This window comes from Cuculus canorus, chromosome Z (genome assembly GCF_017976375.1).
Source record: "Cuculus canorus isolate bCucCan1 chromosome Z, bCucCan1.pri, whole genome shotgun sequence".
NCBI lineage: Eukaryota > Metazoa > Chordata > Aves > Cuculiformes > Cuculidae > Cuculus > Cuculus canorus.
This window is the reverse complement of record NC_071441.1, coordinates 38570582-38590401: the sequence shown is the minus strand read 5'-3', so window position 1 is coordinate 38590401 and position 19820 is coordinate 38570582. Positions and strand designations below refer to the sequence as shown.

General features: G+C 39.0%; 1 protein-coding gene across 14 annotated transcripts in view; it reads left to right on the top strand.

The window, feature by feature from the left end:
• Positions 1-19820, top strand: part of AOPEP (aminopeptidase O (putative)) — a 189839-nt gene that overhangs the window by 102446 nt on the left and 67573 nt on the right. For 11 of the 14 annotated variants that reach the window (XR_008447862.1, XR_008447861.1, XR_008447863.1 and 8 more), the window contains 2 exons: positions 8436-8498; positions 9129-9212. The exons of 2 other annotated variants lie outside the window; for them this stretch is intronic. Coding sequence is in view for 9 of the 12 variants with exons in the window: in XM_054054732.1 (XP_053910707.1) it covers positions 8436-8498; positions 9129-9212 (147 nt within the window). In the remaining 3 variants the exon portion in view is untranslated. Of the gene's footprint in view, positions 1-8435; positions 8499-9128; positions 9213-11696; positions 14077-19820 lie in introns of those variants that run through there. One more of the 14 variants, XM_054054734.1, reaches the window with a different exon arrangement.

Below are 19820 nucleotides of genomic sequence, written 5' to 3'. Positions count from 1 at the left end.
AGTTTGACCAGCCAGCAACTATCCACTGCCTATCAAGATCTTGATGTTGGATGGAGCCAAAGTGAATTTTATAGAAGATTCTCTTATGTCAAAGAAACCTGAGCCCTAGTCATTGTCCTCTGGGTTCAAAATGTCTGTATTCAAATTACGTTTAAACACACAGAGTGCAACGCCAACTTGAAATCTGAGCTCTTATTCCTGTACATGATTGTATTTAAAGGTGTTATATCTTTTATATTCACTGAAAGGGTGCCAGGCACTGGAACAGGGAACTAGTTGAGTCACCATCCCTGAAGGTATTTCAAAATCATTTTGATGTGGTGCTTAGAGATATGGCTCAGTGGTGAGCTTGGCAGTGCTAGGTTTACAGTTGGACTTGAAGATCTTAAAGGTCTTTTTCAACTTAAGTGATTCTATGATTCTGTGGTCTTTTGAATATTATCTTGCTACTTGTAGAGGAAGGTGCTGGGATCTGGACCGTGTTGGAAGTTCACAGGACATGACAATACTTCTCAGGCAGAAATGCCTAAATATAAAAATAATAATCTTCTTTACCACTTGCTCTGGAGAGGCATCTATATTGTAGTGAGAGCACCTGATGAAATCAAGAGGGGAAGAAAATGAACTTTTTAGCATGCACTCGCAATATTATTAGAATATAGATATTATAATGCGATACGATACATAAATTATATATAATTATATGTTACACGCTATTATATATATAGTAATAAGTAATAAGCATATTATTTAGAGATCTTGTGGTTATGCGGTCAGAGGTATGTTGTTTATCAGATTATGAATCTGATCTTTAACTAAATAGGTGGGTACAGTGATTCGTCTTTACTTTGTAATGTTCTGCACAAGGCAGGGTTGCTAATGTGGATATGAAGGATGTATTTGCACTGCTGCTTTGTAAAAAATATCCCCACTTTGTAAAAAATATTCCCGCCACAGTATTTGAAAGTCATATTGCAGTCTACTGAAAGTACATCCACAAAGTTATTGTTTCAACAGGTCTTTTTTTCTAGGAAGTAGAGATATTTTCAGATGGGCAATTCTGAGTTGAATGTAATGTCTTTAGAGGACTGTTACATTGAAGAGTATCAGACACAGCATGCTGCTCTGTAAAGAGTGTGTTTACAACACCACAGAGACTCTTGGAGGAATTAGAACATACGGATTTTTGGTATCAATATAAATGGCCATCTTTCCTAAAATACAGGTAATACCAGAACAACTTGATTTTATGCTTCAGTGAATAAAGCTGTCCCCATGAAAACTGCACAAAATCAGGTGGATAACTTGATCTTCCTACGTTTTGAGCTGGACTTCTTTTTCTGTAATTTTGATCTGCTGCTGATACACAGCATCTTGCCATTTTCAGTTGTAGCAGACTGCTTCTTTAGTCTTTGCCAAATTCTGACAACAATATGGTTGTAAAATCCTTGCAATTGTTACCCTTGGAGAATTCAGTCAAATGTTTTAAACCATTATGAATCATCTTGTGAACTACTGGCTAAAATGCTTTTCTGTATTTTCTGTATTTTCATTTTCTGAACTTTTCTACAAAAGATTGGTAGTGAGGTCTGTGCTGCTGGAGCAGTTTTCTGGTTACACAGGCTGTTTTCAGGGCACATCATATTCTTAGTTTCCAAGTGAGTTAATTTTCTAACTTAACCTAGTGTTCTTTTTTTCCTATAAATCTGTGTGGTAGGAAAACAGTTATGTGTTTTGCATTTTATTATAGTTCCTTTAAATTATCCTTTACTGGTACCACAGAGGTGATGGCATTAGCCTTAAAAAGTAGGACATATCTTTCTATAATAGTAACATAGAAAAAAACCAGAGGTGAGTCTGTTTTTTTGTGACATGGGGAGGCATGGAAAGGTACAAAATTGCAATTTGTAAACTTAGCAATATCCTCTAGGAGAAAACTCAACAGGATGATAATTTTTTTATAATTTTCTGTGCACTTACTGGTGTCAACATAGATCTTTGAAATAGACTGGTGGAGCCAGGCTCTGCCCACTTGGAGACAGAAACAGGAACAACCACCAGAAAAAAAACAATGTCGAAGAGATCCTGTATCCTCCACCTGGCAGGTTGGAGGCAGTAACTTAAAGGAAAGGAGTGAGTGGAAGCAAGCCCATGCTCAGAGCAGCAGGCAAACCCCCTCCTTGCCCACCTCACCTTCAGATGTGAGGATGTAGAAAGCCAGTAAATAGACAATGAGGATGGTGGTTGATCCACACCAAAGGTGCTGCCAAGGTCACAAAGGCCTACGCCCCATATCACGACCACCTCCACAAGGAAGAAAAGACAGGTTATAGTTGTAGTTTCCTTCTGATGGGATCAGAGGGTCCAACACACTGGATAGACCCTCCTCTTAGGGAAATCTGCTGCCTCTCTGAGGCCCAGATTAAGGGCATCATTATGAAACTTCCTAGCCTGGCAAGGTCCTTGGACTATTTCTCATTACTGTGTTTCTGTGTGGTTGGCAATGAAGCTGCAATGCATAGTCCAAAGGTGACTAAAAAAGACTTCTGGGCCTTGGGACAGTCAGTAAGGGAATCTGGAGCACAGGTTATTTTTTCCTCTCTCCTTTCAGCTGCAGTCAGTGACATTAGAAGGCGCAGGCAAACCCAGTCTATTAATACATGGACGATGTCACTCCCACAGTTTTGAGTTTATTGATAATGAGCTGGCCTACATAGCACCGGGCTTGCAGGCATCAGATAGGATTCATCTTTCTCAAAGCGGAAAAAGGATCTTTGCTTAGGAAGGCAGGGATCACTGACAGAGCTTTAAAGTAGAATTGAAGGGGAAGGGGCATAAGATAATACCAGGCTTGTCTGTGACAAGCTGTGGGATGATATGGCAAGGTTTGAATGGTGGAGTGCTAGCGAGGGCTCTCAGCCTGTTGCTCTGAGATGTGCTGGCCACACTGCAGCACACTGGAAGTCTTACAAAGATGAGCCAGGGGCTTCTGAGGTAATAGGAGTCAACAGAGAAACACCAGTGAAATACCTCAAAGGAGTTAAGGGGTGTTCCTCTAAGAAGGTGAAACAGCTGACAGCCTAGCTGAAGTGCTTTTAAACCAGTGTATGCAGCATGGGCAACAAAAAGGAGGAGCTGGAAGCCATTGTGCAGCAGGATAGCTATGACTTAGTTGCCCTCACAGAAACATGGTAGAATGAATCCCATGACGGGAGTGACTATCAATGGCTCCAGGTTCTTCAGAACGGACAGGCAAGGAAGGAGAGGTGGAGGCATTGCCCTCTACATCAAGAAATGGATGGAATTGAAAGATAGGTCTCTGAAGAATAGCTACATGAGGCTCCTGGACTACATTGAGGATAGCTTCTTAAGGCAGGTAATGGACAGCCGGACCAGAAGGGATGCAATACAGTAGCTGATGCTCACCCACACAAGTGAATTAATTGGTCATATCAAGATTGGAGGTAGTCTGGGCTGCAGTGATCATGCACTGATGGAATTCACAGTCCGGAAGGATAGAGGTCAGGCAAAGTGTAAAGTCAGAAACCTGAATTTTAAGACAGTGAAATTCCAGCTGTTTAAGGAGTTAGTCAATAGGATCCCCGGGGGAATTGTCCTCAGGTACGAGGAGGAGAACAGAGCTGGCAGATCTTTAAGGATGCTTTCCACAGAGCACAGGAGCTCTTGGTCCCCAGGTGTAGGAAATCGGGAGAGGGAAGCAAGAGACTGGTACGACAGAGTCAAGACCTGCTTGTCAAACTAAAGAAGTGAGCCAGAAATTTGCACTTGCAGCCCAGAAGGCCAAGAAGGTATCTAGGGCTGCATCAAAAGAAGCACAGCCAGCAGGTCAAAGAAGGTAATTCTGCCCCTCTACTCTGCTCTGGTGAGACCCCATATGGAGTACTGCTTTCAGTTCTGGAGCCCTCAGCACAAGAAAGACTTGGACCTGTTGGAGTGGGTCCAGAGGAGAGCCACAAAAATGATCAGAGGGATGGAATACCTGTCCTGTGAGGATAGGCTGAGAGAGGTGGGATTGTTCAGCCTGGGGAAAAGGCGGCTCCCAGGAGACCATATTGTGGCCTTTCAATACTTAAAGGGGGCCTATAAGAACACTGGGGACAAACTTTTTAGCAAGGCCTGTTGCAACAGGACAAGGGGTAATGGCTGTAAATGAAAAGAGATATAAGGAAGAAATCTCTTACAAAGAGAGTTGTGAAACACTGGAACAGGTTGCCCAGAAAGGCAGTAAATGCCCTATCCAAGTATTCAAGGCCAGGTTGGGTGATCTCTGAAAAATCTGGTCTAGTTGAAGATGTCCTTGCTCACTGCAGTGGGGTTGCACTAGATGACCTTTAAGGGTCCCTTCCAACCCAGACGGATCTATGATTCTAAGATCTGAATACATAAATGCAGGTGTGTATACGTGGTTTAAAACTCAGCAATTGAGAGAACAATAAAATCTGTAGGAATGAGAGCCTTGAAAATTAGTCAGCTGCATTAGTTATGAATTTCTTCTGCTTTGCAGAAGCTCTTCTGAAATTCATTTATTCCTCCATTTTCAACTTTTTCTTTTTGCCCTCCCCTATCTGAGGACTGCTGTCAGGCCAACAAAATGGCACTGATTCAGTGTTCACCTTAGATAAAACAACCTTCTTAGTTTATCTATGTTGAATGTTTTAGCATTAGAGTAACACAGACCAGGTGAAATTATAGACAACTTAAGTGAAGGAATAGTGCATGATTATAATTCTTCATTGAGTTATGAAATATCATTAGTAGCCATCACAGCCTGAATAATTTAAAACCAGTTTCAATGTAAAATGAATCAGCTGTCTGTTGCACAAACATCCTATTGTTTTCTGGACCATGTACAATCCTAAAAGTTCATTGTATGCTTGGAATCTGGTTTGACTTGAAGAATAGCTGGTGTAAACCATTGCCTAAGTTATTTACCAGGATATTGGACCTGTCCTCACCCTGTTGGTGGAAAGTGCTACCTCCTCCCCTTTGTTTCAAAATTCAGTTATATTTAATCCAGCTGCTGCAAGAATGAAGGATGCTAGCGTGCTTTGATATGTATAAATGCTTGTTTGTGATATAAATGTTACATAGGACAACTCCATTAGCAGTCTCTGAAAGAACATCTTCTCAAGTAACAGAGGACATGGGGAATGGACTAATCTTAATTTCTGGGGAGGAGATTCAAGTGTGACACTCAGTGTCATATGGACAGCACACAGGACTGCTGATAGAGGGTGATGCAGTCATTCTCCCTTGAAGCTGGATGTGCTGTCACCCTTTTTGGTAGTGTAAGTAAGCTCATTCCTTTCAGAGTATTGATAAACACAGTAGGAGAACATCTGTTCTCCAAAATGTCTTTACTCCCCTCCCTCCCTTTACCTCTTCCTCTCCTCTTTTCTTCTTCTCCTTCTCTCTGTTCCCTGCTCTCTCCTGCTCCCTATTTTCCCAGCAAAATTTCCTAATCTGGTCGTAAGCTAAATCTTCGTGAAGTAGCAATTAGTAGAGTTAAGAGCTAACTTGCACATCTGGTATGCTGTGACCACAGCTGGTTAGGCCCATCCCATTTCTCTCACTGCTTTCTTTCCTCCGAGGGCTGTCTGTATGGGAGTGGTGGGTCATATCTTACACTACAGTGCAATCATATTACAGTAGATGAACGTTCAAGTTATGATGTGCACAGCAGCCAGCCCAAGGGATCCCAAGTGTTGGCTCCACGAAGTTTATTACCATTATAAAAAAATCGATAACGAGTCCTGTTGATTTCCCTTCACTGCTGTGCAGCTACTAACAGGAAAACTGGAGCCACCTCTGAGTTTTAACACACAGTGTGTTTGCATGATCAGGGATTTTCATCCCAAATCAGCCTTAGGGTCTGCAGGTCTGAAAATCAATGTCCTGGGTAACTTTTACCCCTAGGTTTCTCCAACTCTGGGACAGGAGAGGAAATGTAGTTCTTTAAAGAATTTGAAGTATAAATCTGTTTCATTATTTCTATGACCCAGAACTACTTCTGTGGAAATGCACAGTCTAATCTGTTAACTGATCCAAGGGAATATTATTTAGGTGGTTGCACTAATTTATGTTTGCCATTAACATAGTTTTTGTTGGTATTCTTGTTTGTTCTCTTTGAACCATGCTGTGTGATTCTTTCTTCATTCAAACACACACAGTTCAAGAGTCAATTTATAGGAACTTTCAGAATTACCATTTAGTAGGAAATCTGTTGTGGCTCTACAAAATAAAAATACATTGGTGATAAAGGTCTTAAGTAGACTTGTTGCAAATGTGAAATAAAAATCTATACTAAGATTTTCTACTGTGATATCTCTATTAAAAAGTTCTTTGTGTAATGCTTCATAGTGAAGTTGCTTCTATTTAAAGCATTGAGTTTGATCTTGGCTTTGATCTAAAGCTTTTGATCTTGAAAGAACGATGTTATGGCAGTAAAACAAAAAGGGTAGTAGAGAGGTTTTTTTCTTTTTTTAAGCAATAAAGGGAATTTGTCAAGATTTAGTACACACTAATCAGACCTATCTTTATTTACTTGAATCACTGTGCAATATCCATCCTATTCTATATAGGGGGGAGTTGCTCAAACACATGCATTAATTAACCTTGTTATTTTACAACAGCAAAGGCTTACTTTTGAAGCTTTCAAGGAAATTTTCTTATATAGCACAGAGTATAAATTATTTTTAAAATATTGAAAATACTTCATGGGCATAATTTTAACTATAGTGAGTGTGATGCAGTCTATCCTTTATTTTCTGTCAGTTTAAATGCTAAACAAAAAGCACTGAATAAAATCCTAACTAAATAATTTCTAGTGTGCAGATTTTGCATGGCAAAACATTACCTGTGTTTCTCCCATCATGGTGGAATTTGAATATTCCCACCAAAGGGCGCAGAAATGTCGGTTGAAGTCTTATGCCTAACAGCAAGATCAAGTGCACCCTCAGCAAGTTTGTAGATGACACCAAGCTGAGTGGTGCAGTTGCCACAGTGGAAGGACGGGCTGTCACCCAGAGGGACCTGGACAGGCTGCAGAAGTGGGTCTGTAAGAACCTCATGAGGTTCAACAAGGCCAGGTGCAAGGTCCTACCCTTGGGTCAGGACAATCCCCAATTTCAGTACAAGATGGGGGATGATGTGATGGAGAGCAGCCCTGCAGAGAAGGACTTGGGGGTTGATGAGAAGCTTGACATGAGCCAGCAACGTGTGCTCGCAGCCCAGGCGGCCAACCGTGTCCTGGGCTGTATCAACAGAAGTATGGCCAGCAGGTCGAGGGAGGTGATTCTGCCCCTCTATTCCTCTCTTGTGAGACCTTGTCTGGAATACTGTGTCCAGTTCTGGAATCGCCAACATAGGAAGGATGAGCTGCTGGAACGGGTCCAGAGGAGGGTTACAAAGATGATCAAAAGGCTGGAGCACCTCCCATATGAGGACAGGCTAAAAGAGTTGTGGTTGTTCAGCCTGGAGAAGGTTCCAGGGAGATCTTATAGCAACCTTCCAGTACCTGAAGGGGCTACAAGAAAGTTGGGGAGGGACTATTTGCAAAGGCCTGTATGATAGGACTGGGGACAACGGATATAACCTGGAGAGGGGCAGACTTAGACTAGACATAAGGAGGAACTTCTCCATGATGAGAGTGGTGAGGCACTGACACAGGCTGCCCAGAGAAGCTGTGGCTGCCCCATCCCTGGAGGTGTTCAAGGCCAGGTTGGATGGGGCTTTGGGTAGCCTGGTCTGGTGGGAGGTGTCCCTGCCCATGGCAAGGAGGTGGAGCTGGATGATCTTTAAGGCCCCTTCCTACCCAAACTATTTCATAATTCTGTGATTCTTTGGTTTCAGTAAAGGGCTCGCTGCACTGTAATTAAACAAAAGTCTGCTTTGCTTCTTGCTTCTAAGATGCAGCATTTCAGACCCTCTAAGGTAATTTAGTAGTGGGTTTCCACAGAGGTGAAGCACCGGAGGAAATCTGGAGGCGCTTAATGTTGATGCTCCTTTTCTCTCGGACGAGCCCCGTTCCTCTGTCTGTAAATACCCGCGACAGAAGGTCCGTCTAAGAGGGAAACGCCTTTCCGAGTCAGGGGCTCAGGGAAGAGCGCGTCTCCAAGACCTCCCGTGCAAACCCTTGTGTCTTTAAGGCAGGCTCCTCCTCCCGCGGGGCTCCGGGGGCCGAGCGCGGAGGACCCCGCCGAGGTGTTTCATTTCCTAGCGAGGGCTGCAGCGGGACGGGAGTGGGGCTGGCGGAGCTCCGGGTGATGCTGGAGGGGTGGCACCGGGCGGACAGGGCTTCCCGCAGCGCGTCCCGTCTCGGGACACAAGGAGCGGAGCGCACAGGGGATGCCCCGTGGGAAGCGCGCACCGGGGATGCTCCGCCGGCTCAACCTCGGCTTTCTCCCCTCTTGTAGCCTTTGCTGGAGGAGGGCGAAACGTGGAAGGAGTGTCGGCTCGTCCTGCAAGTGAGCGGCGAGGTGAGAAGACCTGTGGCAGCTGCTCCTCCGCTTCTTTCCCTCGCGGATCTGTTCCTTGAGTTTCCCACCTGATACCGCCTTTCTGCCCCACCACGCTTTTGCTTTAAAAAATAGTCGCTTTCGTAATGGGAGTGAAAATACCCCCTATGAGGGGACCAGGCGTTATTACTTTATTGAATAATAACAACCCCACTGCCTATATTTGGCACTGGTAGCCTGGAACAACATTCCAGTGGGTGGCTGGAAATAAATCTCTTACTCGAAATAGGAGGTGTAAGGGATAAAGTGCTGAGATTTTCCCTGGGATTTTTGCACGCTGCAATGATAACTTTCCGTTTGGCAACCTGATCTGGCATCAGACACGTTCTTTGTGCAAAATACCCTTAAACTGAAACCTCTAAGATGAAGAACTCACACTTTGATGATGCACAAGTAACTGACCAGATTGCCTAGGACCGGATGGGAAAAGCACTTTTCCTCTTTCCAGTACAGCGATGGAAAAAAATTGTCTTAAGTCTGTTTATAGCTTCTTACTGAAGCTATATGCTATATGCTTCAGTGAGCTATGCTGAATAGCTGCACTCAGGTTGCGTCCTCTTCCTAAAAAAACACTATGGTTTTGAACTCCAGGTCACAAAATGGATTCAGACAAACCAGAGGATAAGGAAAAGCAGCAAAAAGAAAAGAAAACAAGATGAAGTCGTTTTCCAAAAGGTAAGCGTTCATGATGTACATTTGTGTAAAGGGGCAACGGGTGACATGCAAAATGCTTTCCAATGATATCTTCTTATACTCCATGGATGTTCTTTAGCTTCTTTGACAAGGTGATAGTAAGAGGGTGTTACTGGTAAAGTTTCAGTGTGTCGTTATGTCATTACGGTGGAAGGAAATTAATAGTCTTTTTAGATGTCTGTAATTTAGCAGACAAAAATTCCCTGTATTTGTATTAACTGGAACACTGAGGAAGGAACAGAAGAGTGCTTTCTTCAGACAAACCAATAGCCTTTGAGACCTTTTGACAGGAACTGTATCACTATTTGCAAATTTTCAAATACTGGTAGCTTAGAAACAGTTTTCATAGTGGATATTGGGACAATAATAGATGTGATACGTATGTTGAAACAAATGTTCTGACTGTGCTGGTGGCATATCATTCAGAGGGTGAGTTTGAAAATTATCTATTGGAAACAGAGATTTCAGTTAATGACAGTGTGCCTGGATGGTTATTTTTGAAATTTCTACGAAGGATTTATAAAATGAATACAACATAAATTAAACTATTTTTAAACCAGAGATTTTTTATTTAACTATTGTGTTCTGTAATATTGAGTTGACCATTTAAATCACTGTGCAGAGAGGTAAGTAATTAGCTGACACTTTTACTGCAAGCGGTTTTCTGAAAAAAAAACGTGAATCAAGATGCATTTCCAAGTGCGTTATTGGAACTATAGGGGTTTTCCTTGCTTTGGTTTTACAAACTAATCTATTTTTTATTAAAATGCTCGTTACCTTTAAAGGATTAAAATAGCAGTATGCTATTTTGCTGTTTTGACAGTACTTTTAGAATGCATGATGAATCATTGCTGTTTCTGTAGCCAAATTCTTGCTGATAGCATGACTACCAATTCCTGAGATGTCTTGCCTTAGTATGGACATTGCAGTACATGGCAAATGTCTTAAAAGTGCATTGTTGTGTGTGCAGGGAGGGTGATTTACCAGCTCCATGGCGAGTTAAAAAACCGCCAAATAGCATCTTCTACTTCACTTCTTCTTTTTTTGTAACTGGAATGCATCATCTAGGGAAGATGTTCTGTGTTGTTGTACTTTAGAATGACATAATCTAAACAGAGATAGCATAAACTATTGCACTAAATAATTCCAGTTCTGTTTATATTTCTGTGTGTGAATATTTCTTTGCATGTATGTGTGGCGTTTGTATTTACAAACATTTTCTGTTAAGATGAAGAAGAATATTTTAAGGTTAAAAGGATATCATGTGAATTTGTGAGCAAAATGCATTGATGATACAAATAGCTCTTGCACAAGTTACATTCTGCACAGGTTTAAAAGTCATTTTTAAGTGGTACAAAGTTATTTCCTGGTAACTCTTAAGAGTAAGCTTAAAAGTGCCTTATGCCGTTACACCCCTCCTCATCTCTTTTTATTGGAGAAAGCTTTCTCAGTGCAAACTCCTTTGTACTGATAAAATTCCATTTCTCGTGGAGGAGTATTGTACTGCTGCTCCAGGGTTTGTGAGAGAGAACTTCAGCACGTAGGCTTACTATTTTTGAAATACAAAACCTCTTCTGTAAATCTATGGTTACTTACTGTTTCTTTTCTTAAACAGTAATCCTCAAGCAGGTCTGTGAGCAGAGATGTGAATTAAAATTCAAGACAAGAATACATTTTGACTTGTAATATCTATAATTATTAATAATTCTTGGAGATTCAGTGCAGATTTGCGGCGCTGCATTGGCAGGGTGCTTAACCTCATGGTAAGGAAAAGACATAACAATAATCTTATCTTTAGTAGTGAAACCATTGACTAGGCACCAAGGATGGGATTCTTCATGTTCCTTAGAAGTGTGATCATTGCAATGATGACTTTTCCAGTGCAGTTAGAGGTGAAAGAGGGAAAAAACGTCTAGGTGACCTTCTTGATGCTGGGAGAGCTTTATTGTATTATTTGCTTTCAGAGTTGGTTGCAACTAGGTTTCCAGCATAGACTTACCAGTTATTGTGGTGCTTAGTAAATGTGAATGGTGCTAACCTGTGTTCCACTAGAATTCTCATTTTTTAACAGTGTCCATATTGGCATGTAGCAGAAATGGCTTCCTACAGGAATTTAAGTACTGCTTGGGGGATAAAAAAGAGAACAAAAAAGAAAAGAACACATAACAGAAAAATAAGGCACCCTTCAAGAAAGTAGTAGAAGTAGGAATAAAACCACAGAGAGAGATGGGAGAGGTGAGAAGCAGAGCAGTAAGTAAACAGGGAAGTCAGAAAGCTGGTACAAGGCTGTATCACAAGTGTAGCTAAAATAAGGATACTGACCATTTTGCTACATCTAGAAAACTGAGCTTCGCCTTGATCTTTCTTATCCCTTCAAAACAAGCACTAACTTATTAATTGTAGATTCTAAACTTTCATGTGCTTCTGCTGTCCGATTTTCCTCTATTTTTTTTTTCTTTATGATAGCAAGTTCTAATACATGATGGATGACATTTCTGTACTGAGCCATTGTCAAATCAAAGCAACTGCTTCTGCATCCAAGTACAAAATCTAAGACAGAAAAGTAACTCCGTATGGAATAAGTGAAAGCATTTTGGAGGAAAGGTTGCTGACTACTGCTGGGGAATTGCTTCTTGAAAAAGAATTGCCTTCTAAACAGTTAAGCTTGTAGGAGCTGACTTTACATACACATATATGTAGTTAAAGAACATTCAAAGAAGCCATGTGCTGGATAAGAACTATGTTAAATGGTAGCATTAATTATTTTTTCTTAGCATCTTTTATTAAAATCTTTCCTGCTGCTTTTTCATCCCTCCTTTTCTTTCTCGGTTCTCCTTTGTCTCCTTCGGTCACCTCCAGTACTGTTCATTACTTTCTGTTTACTTTCAGGTTCCTTCTGTTTCCAAAGATTCTCTTGCTTGCCTTATTTTCTTTTTTTAGCACCCTGTAAAAACTCTTCTCCTGGCATGTGTGCATGCACATACACAAGTTTAAACCAACTCACCCCTTGCATTTCTGCTTTTGTCACCCTTCCTGTTTTCATGTGTTCTTTACTCATTTAATCTTGCACTGTCTCTTCATCTTGTCATTTAGCTGGTCAGCACCTCTAGCAATCAGTATGTGTATCAATCAGGATTTGTTTATATGAAGAAACTGGAGAATTAGAACAGAGCTTGGGAAGAGTCTGTTGGTTAAAATTAGTGTTGTTTTATTATGAAGAGTGTGATAGAAATGCTATGTTATCGTTGTTTTTTTTGTTGTACTGCACTGTGCCTGCTTCAAAACAGATTCCATTATCTATGTCGGTGCTGAGTGTTAGGCAAAAGAAAATGATCTTTCACTCAGGCTAGTGGAATTGTAAGCATGTAATCTGTATCCAGAGTGGAATTCAAGGGGAAATATACCTTTATTAGGAGACATTCACTTTTACATGAAGTTTAGCATTAAAACATAAAAGCTGCTTTGAAAGTATTCCAGTGATAGAAAAAGTGTCATAGGATAAGATACCAAGTGTAAACAGCAGTGAGGGAGAGCATTGAAATGTATGCGTATATATATATATACTGGGTGTGTGTATATAGGTAAGGCGATTCATACAAATTATCCAAATAATCACAGTTGCACTTACCTGTTCCAGTTCTGTTTCTGTTATCAGTTTTAGGTTGATTCTATACTGAAACTTTGAGCAATAATTCAACTTTTCTAATAATTTCTGCTGCTTTCTCCAAAATGCTCTTTCCATGTTTTTAAAGTTTATCTGGTAGTTTACAATAAAGGTGATTGTCTTAGATTTTTTCTGTTGGTTGCTGATAGTTTTTCTCACTCCAGAGATTCACATTTGTCAGTATTTAAGCTCTGTTAATAACCTAAGCAAAAATTATTGTGTTGAATAGCTAAGTTTCTAATAAAAAAAAATTTTAAACCCAACACAGTTATGATATGTATGACTAATGCTAAATGCTGTAACTCTTTTGTCCTTTTGACAACTACTTCACCAGACACAAAACCAAATCTCATCATTCATTAAAATGAGCTGTGGTTTTACACTTCAAGCAGAAATTTTTTTGAACACTTAGCAAAAATAGGTATGGAGGACTAAATAATGTAGTAAAAGAGTGCACTTTTTTCTCCTAGGGAATATATTCAGGATTATGTGCTTCTGCTAATTCAGTTAAAGGAATATTAACATGATGCATTAAAATTAAAATTTTAGTTGCTATGTATTTTTCGTTTCTCTGGATTAATATTTTTACTTTAATCTGCCAGACTGAGAATCAAAGCAAGGATCAAATCTGAATACGTCTCCTGTGTTTGTGCAGTGTATAACGCTTAGCAACATGGTAGGAAGTTTTAAAGTATTCGTCAGAGTGTTCAGTTGAGTCATTTGCTGTACCTTACTTTGCCAAATTCTGTTCATTTCACAGATCTTCCTAGGAAATCTGTAAATGTTTTTCCTGGCCTTCACTGGTTACAGTTAACACATATAATTCCTTGGGAAACAGGGATTCAGACAGAAAATTTTATACTCACTTCATGTACCAGAGCTGAATTGCAGTAAATTTTGCTAAGCTATCCAAGAAATAGAACTTATAATTAAAAAAAAAATCACCCCAAACACATATGAATATAATTTTAGGCCATTAAAATGAAACATTTCAGCTCCTTAAAAATGTCTGTATTTATAGATTGTTTGGAAACCGTACTTGCATAGCTCAAAAAAACCCTATTATTTTTAGAATAGTGATGCTTCAAAGTTTAGACTTAGTAGAACAAGAAAATACAATATCTATATGTGAAAAAATATAAAAATTTGAGTAGAATTTTTGGTTTAGCCACAATAATACATTTTTTAAAATAAGTCCAATTCTGATCTCTGTATCTGCTGTATCTTATTTTCAGTGGTATTGTGTCAGGGTCTTAGTTTCCTTTGAAATAGCACTTTATTTTAAAAAGTGGAAGGAAATTTTTTTGCATAGTGTATTTCACATTGACTCTTCCAGATGGATTTTATTGTGATGTTGTCAAAGGGTCAATGTTCCTTTTAGGCCACATTCAGACCACATTTTTAGATCAATGAAGCAGTTCAGAACCACCCATCTGATGGATGCACCCACTCCTTGTTAGGCTCTAAGATGACCGTTTCTAAACTAGGACAACTTAAGCCAGCGTGGCCATGTGTTGAAATAATTTAAAGTATACAGATAATTACATCATTTGTTAATTATAGTGGTCCAAGCCAGCAGCCATCTGGTGCAGTGAAAGATTATGGTCACTTTAATGTAAAACACAAGGTTTGTGTGTAAACAAAAAGGCAGTTTCAGTGGAGAGGTTTTTTTCATTTGTAGGAAGATTTTTTATTCATTTTTGATTTGTAGGAAGATTTAATTATATGCCTGTGATGGAGCATGATTTGGCAATGGTCTCATTGGAGGCATTTTAATGAGGCAGTATTTGTGCATCATATGATACTAAAAGATGAATTATATTACTGGGACTGACTAATGACACTAGCTTTTCAGTATGCTGTTCTTTCTAGTTACAAAGCCCTGGTTTTGGTGGTTGAAATATTCTCCTTTGTACCTTAGCTTAGAAATACCTTTTGTCTTTAATAAATCAGGAAATGGAAAATGTGTGAAGAGTTTTGTTCTTTACAAAATAACAGAAAAACAAAAAGCATTTGGATGTTTTTAGTTCTTCTCAAATGTCTGTCCCCACCAGTATGGTGATTTCTGAGTGGTGATGTAGTGAGTTTTGAAAGCCAACTGTCACTTTCAGGGTATTTGCAACTGAAGCTACTTGCTACATATGGAAAGAAGTGCAACACTATTCAAGTGGTCCATGAGTTTTCTTCTACAGAAGTTTCTGTAGATTTTTTTATTGTTTGAGAATATACACTTTTGCATGGCAGTTGAATAATCAGCCAAATTTAAATGTCTCTTAAGTTCTTCTTGATGTGATTGACTGTAATGACTTCAAAGGAGGTTTAATGGTCAGCTGGCTCAAATGCGTGCTTTATTTTAATCTTACATTTGTTTTATTTCAGTCTTACACTAATTGTGCAGAAATAGCCTTAACAATCACGAATATGCTTAACAATTTTTTGATGACCAGTCTTAGCTAGTGTCATCATTCTGTGTCTTTTTTCGATTTAGATGATATTCACATACATGTATAGTAAAAGCACATGTATAGGAGTCTGTAAGCGTGGGCATAGTTATTTAGAGAAACATATGAGCACAGAAGGCAAAGGCTAAACCTTTTATAAAAACAATTAAAAAAGATTTTAGTAGTTCTTAATCTGCTTTTTGATGGCCATAGTACTAAAAGTTGTCATGGGTACAACTTATAATACTGTCATTCTCTCTTCCCCTTCCAGCCCCTCAAGGAGCTATTTTAGAACAGGAAGGTAGCTCACAGTTAAAAGAAAGTACATTCTTTACTGCTTTATTTAAAGAGACAGAGTTGAATTCTTATAGGAGTGTGAATTCTACAGTACTCATTTGGTATGTGCTGCATATATTTTCTTGTGTTGTTTAGCTTGTGAGCACACATTGAGTGCTCACAATTACCTGCTTCAGATGCTTTGCTTACAGTTTTGTGAAACCTATACCAACATTTGAAACTAGGCTACAGTATCCCAACATTAACATGGATATTTACGCTATGTAAATATGTGCTATATAAATATAGGAAATACTTTTTGATCTGATGGGATATCTGACATAAGCTGTCTAATACCTGTTGTTTTGTTGGAACTGAAGTCTCACTACGGATGAGTGAACATAAAATATTTTCCTTTTCTCTTTGGACTATTAACCTCTGTTCTTGCCCTACACTGAGTTCCACATAGGCGTTCTTCGTATCTGAACAGCATTATTGAAGCACAGGGTATTAATACTTAAATTTTCCACAGCTGCGATTCACAAATGATGGCCAGTCACAGTTTACTTAATAAGGAATGTACAAGAGTTTTGTTGCCCTCGTGTGCTATAACTGTGTTCTAGTTAACAACCATTTTTCAAGAAAACCTTTTATTTTTATCTAGAAAAATTGTTACGGTAAAGAAGCTTAGGTAATTACGTTGTTCTGTAAATCTTTTCCTCTTTTCTGCCTTTAAGTTAGGCATCCATTGGGCATTGTCGATGAAACTTGTTAGTGCTTTATATGTGCCATGTACCTGTACGATGTGGTGTGGAGAAAACCCATGTAAAGGCAAGGCAGAAGCGTGAGCTTCATTTATGAGAATCCTGACAGGCTCATGATAGGGAATATGTTATGACTGTCCCAACCACAGGAGACATTTTTGTGGATGCTTTGAGCCTATGATACAGTCAAGTTGTAAGCTGTAAGTTCCTAAGAAATTGGATTTCATTATTTTTGCTTCTCACAGGATTTAATGTTTTGGTTTTATAATCTATATCCAATCTACTCTTGAGGTTGCATGTACTGAATGTGGTGAACACCCACATAATTTGCCTTCCAGTTTGTTTCCTTCTTCACTCCTAGCGCAAATACCTGAGAAAAAAAGAGACTTGGGACTTAGCTTGGAAGACTGATGAGTGTCTTGCTTGTGTTCTGTCATCTGTATTGCAAAATTAAATGAAATAAAGCTAGAGTACCTAGTGTTTCCATGCTCAATATCTTGTTTATTTCAAAGAAAAGATGACCAGCTTAGTGCCAGCTCTGCAGTAACTACGGTTATCTTGGTTTTGTTTAAATTTGAGAGATTTCTCTGTGTTTTGGCTGCATTTCATATAAATTCAGTGAAGGTACTCATGGATTTAAATGCTTTGTTGAACCAGGATCTGGTCATCCATACCCAAGATCTTCTTTTGAAGTGACCAGTTTTCTGATTGAAGAGGAGATTTGACTTCTTATAATTGCCCAGAGTGCTTTTTACTGGGAGGTGTGGTGTGAATTCTTTTTTGATCATACAGTATATATTAAACCATTGCGGGGGGAGATAATTTTTCAGGGAGGATAGTTGTAAAAATTTGTCTTGGGCTCTGTTTCCTTCTAGGTCCTCCAATTTTCGCTCCCATCTTTTGCTTGTTAATCAGAAGTAGCTGCCCTCTAGGTGTTTGTGGGTTGATAGTGTGAGAAACCCACAAGATGGAATTCTAGGTTTGTCACCCAAATTTACTTTCATTGTGGTGTGATAAATATGGCCTGTTTTTTGACAACAGCTATTACACTAAGTAAGCCTCTTAGGTTTTCAAATGCTTATTAAGAAATAGAAGGAAGTAAAAAAATTTGAATTTTATCTTTTCTGGATCACAAGCAACACAGGCATTCATATTTAGGAGAAGTGATTGCTTGAAGACACTAGGAAGCCAGAGATAGTGATTTTCACCTTATATGGTATTACAAATGTGGTTATGTGAACAGAAGATGCATTTTAGAACTTTTTTTTCCAGTATAAGTAATTAATATATCATGCTTTTGTTCTAATACACTCTTTTATTTTGTTACATCTGTAACATTTTTCAAGGAATTAAACATTTGCTCTTTTTTTGAAGAAGTACTGATCACAGGAGAGGCAACATACATGTTAACAAAATGCTTTTCTGTATTACATGCATGCTCTGAATTCTACAGCAGCTCAAAGTTGCAGGATTGAGTTATATAAAAGTAGCTGAGAGATTCTAGGCATCTCAGAACCTACTTCCTGGTAGTGTGAAGATACAATTTTAATGCAACTGTATGTTTACAAAGTGTCTTTTACTTGAAGGATTGTGGAGAGCTTGTTTTATTTAAGGACCTCATTACCATCGCGTGAGATACCTCAAAAACATGTAATGCCTCTCTTAAAAAAATCTCTGTCCTTTAGAACCAAAACAAGAATAACTTATCTTTAATTTTAAAGGTGGTAAACAAAGGCATAGAGATGATAGGCATCTCGTCTAAAGATACATAAGAAGGTTGGTCAGGGCAAGGAAATGGACTGAAATTGTCAAATTTGGTGTCCTAACACAAACCTTCACCTGAAGGTTCTCTGTGTTATAAATAGCAAAGAATTAAGCCACACAGTTTTCCATGAAGCAGTTAGTGCTCTATGCACTGAAGTATGGACGAGTTTGGTGATATCTTAACCTGTAGCAGAGAAAGGAACAGAAGCTAATGTTGGGACATCGTGTCCCCAGTGGTGACAGCACAGTGAGTATAGGAGTGTAACGGAAAAGATGAACTTGGTCATGGGAGAATTCATTCTATCAATATTTACATTGCAATAGAACATACTTTCTACTGATGAATTAAGGCTGTGGTTAGTAGTTCTGATCAGAAGTATCAAATATAAGTGTTGATTTTGACTGTATTCTAAAGGATCATCATTTAGTGGGCAGCTGTTTACCTTTTTGCCTTTGACTGTCTAAATTAATGTATGCAGTCCTGTAGTGTTTAACACAAAGGGAGAGTAGAATAATTAATAAAGTCTTGTTAAATCATGTTTTTTTTCAGTGCAAATATTTTTGATTGTAAAACTTACAGGCATGGTAAGGTAAGGTGTTGGGGGCATGATACTTAGTTTAGAAGCCAGGAATATGCCTGTATGTTGTGTCTGCACAGCACAGAAGGGGCGTGATGGCCAATTCTGTTCCTGTCTTATTAAGCTGGAAGTAGTGCAGAGATGGAACCTATGATATAGAACATTTGCATACATAATCCTTTACTGTAGTGGAATACTTATCCTAATAATATGTTTGTTGCTTTGCAGCTATGTAAGATAAAAGTATAGATTTAAGTATCTCATGTGAATGTCTTGTGTGGTGATCTAGCCTTCTAATAAAAAATGACATGGAAGTAAATATTTAGCTGTATTTAATTACAGCTCTCTAATTGGATTATCAGATTCTCCTGTGGTTTGTCAGGGACACAGTCACTTCTTCTGAAAACAAACCATTTTGTACATCCAGCGTGTATTTCATATCTTGCACTTGTTTTTAATCACCTAAAGCCCATGCATGTCCTGTACAGGAATTTGTTTGAAGTGTTTTTAAAAACGGAGATTGTGTAATATCAATGACCTAGATGGTGTGTAGACACTAAGTCTTTTCATTTGTTTTCTCTTGTGCAGGGCACTGAGACAGGAAGCATTCTTAGAATTATTTTTAGATTTTGAAAAGTCAACCGTAATTTCCTCATGTAACAGTAATCCCTTGGCTAGGCCTGAAAGCAATGTTGTTTACCCTTCCATGGTGCCATATGGTTGCAATTCTTTTGCTTTATTTTGGGTGACTGCTTTTTTAAAAAAAAGCACTCAGAAACTTCAAGTTATATAGGATCATCATCATTCAACTGTTTGGGTGTAGAAGAAAGCGCTTCCTGACGTGGCAATGATTCTTCTCATTGTGGATCTAAATCAAGAATAGTAAGAGGTTTGATTTATTGCGGTCTAGTCAGATGGTAATTTCTAAAAGATCGCTTTCTTGCTCCATAATTGTTTTGTCTTTATGACATTGCATTTCTTGTGACAGAAAGATGGCTGAGCAATTAGTAGTCAAGAATTCTGATTTCCTTCCTAGCTTATATCCTGTTTATTTTCCATCTAAGCATTCAGCTGAGAAGTAAGGTATAGGTCCCAATGCATCT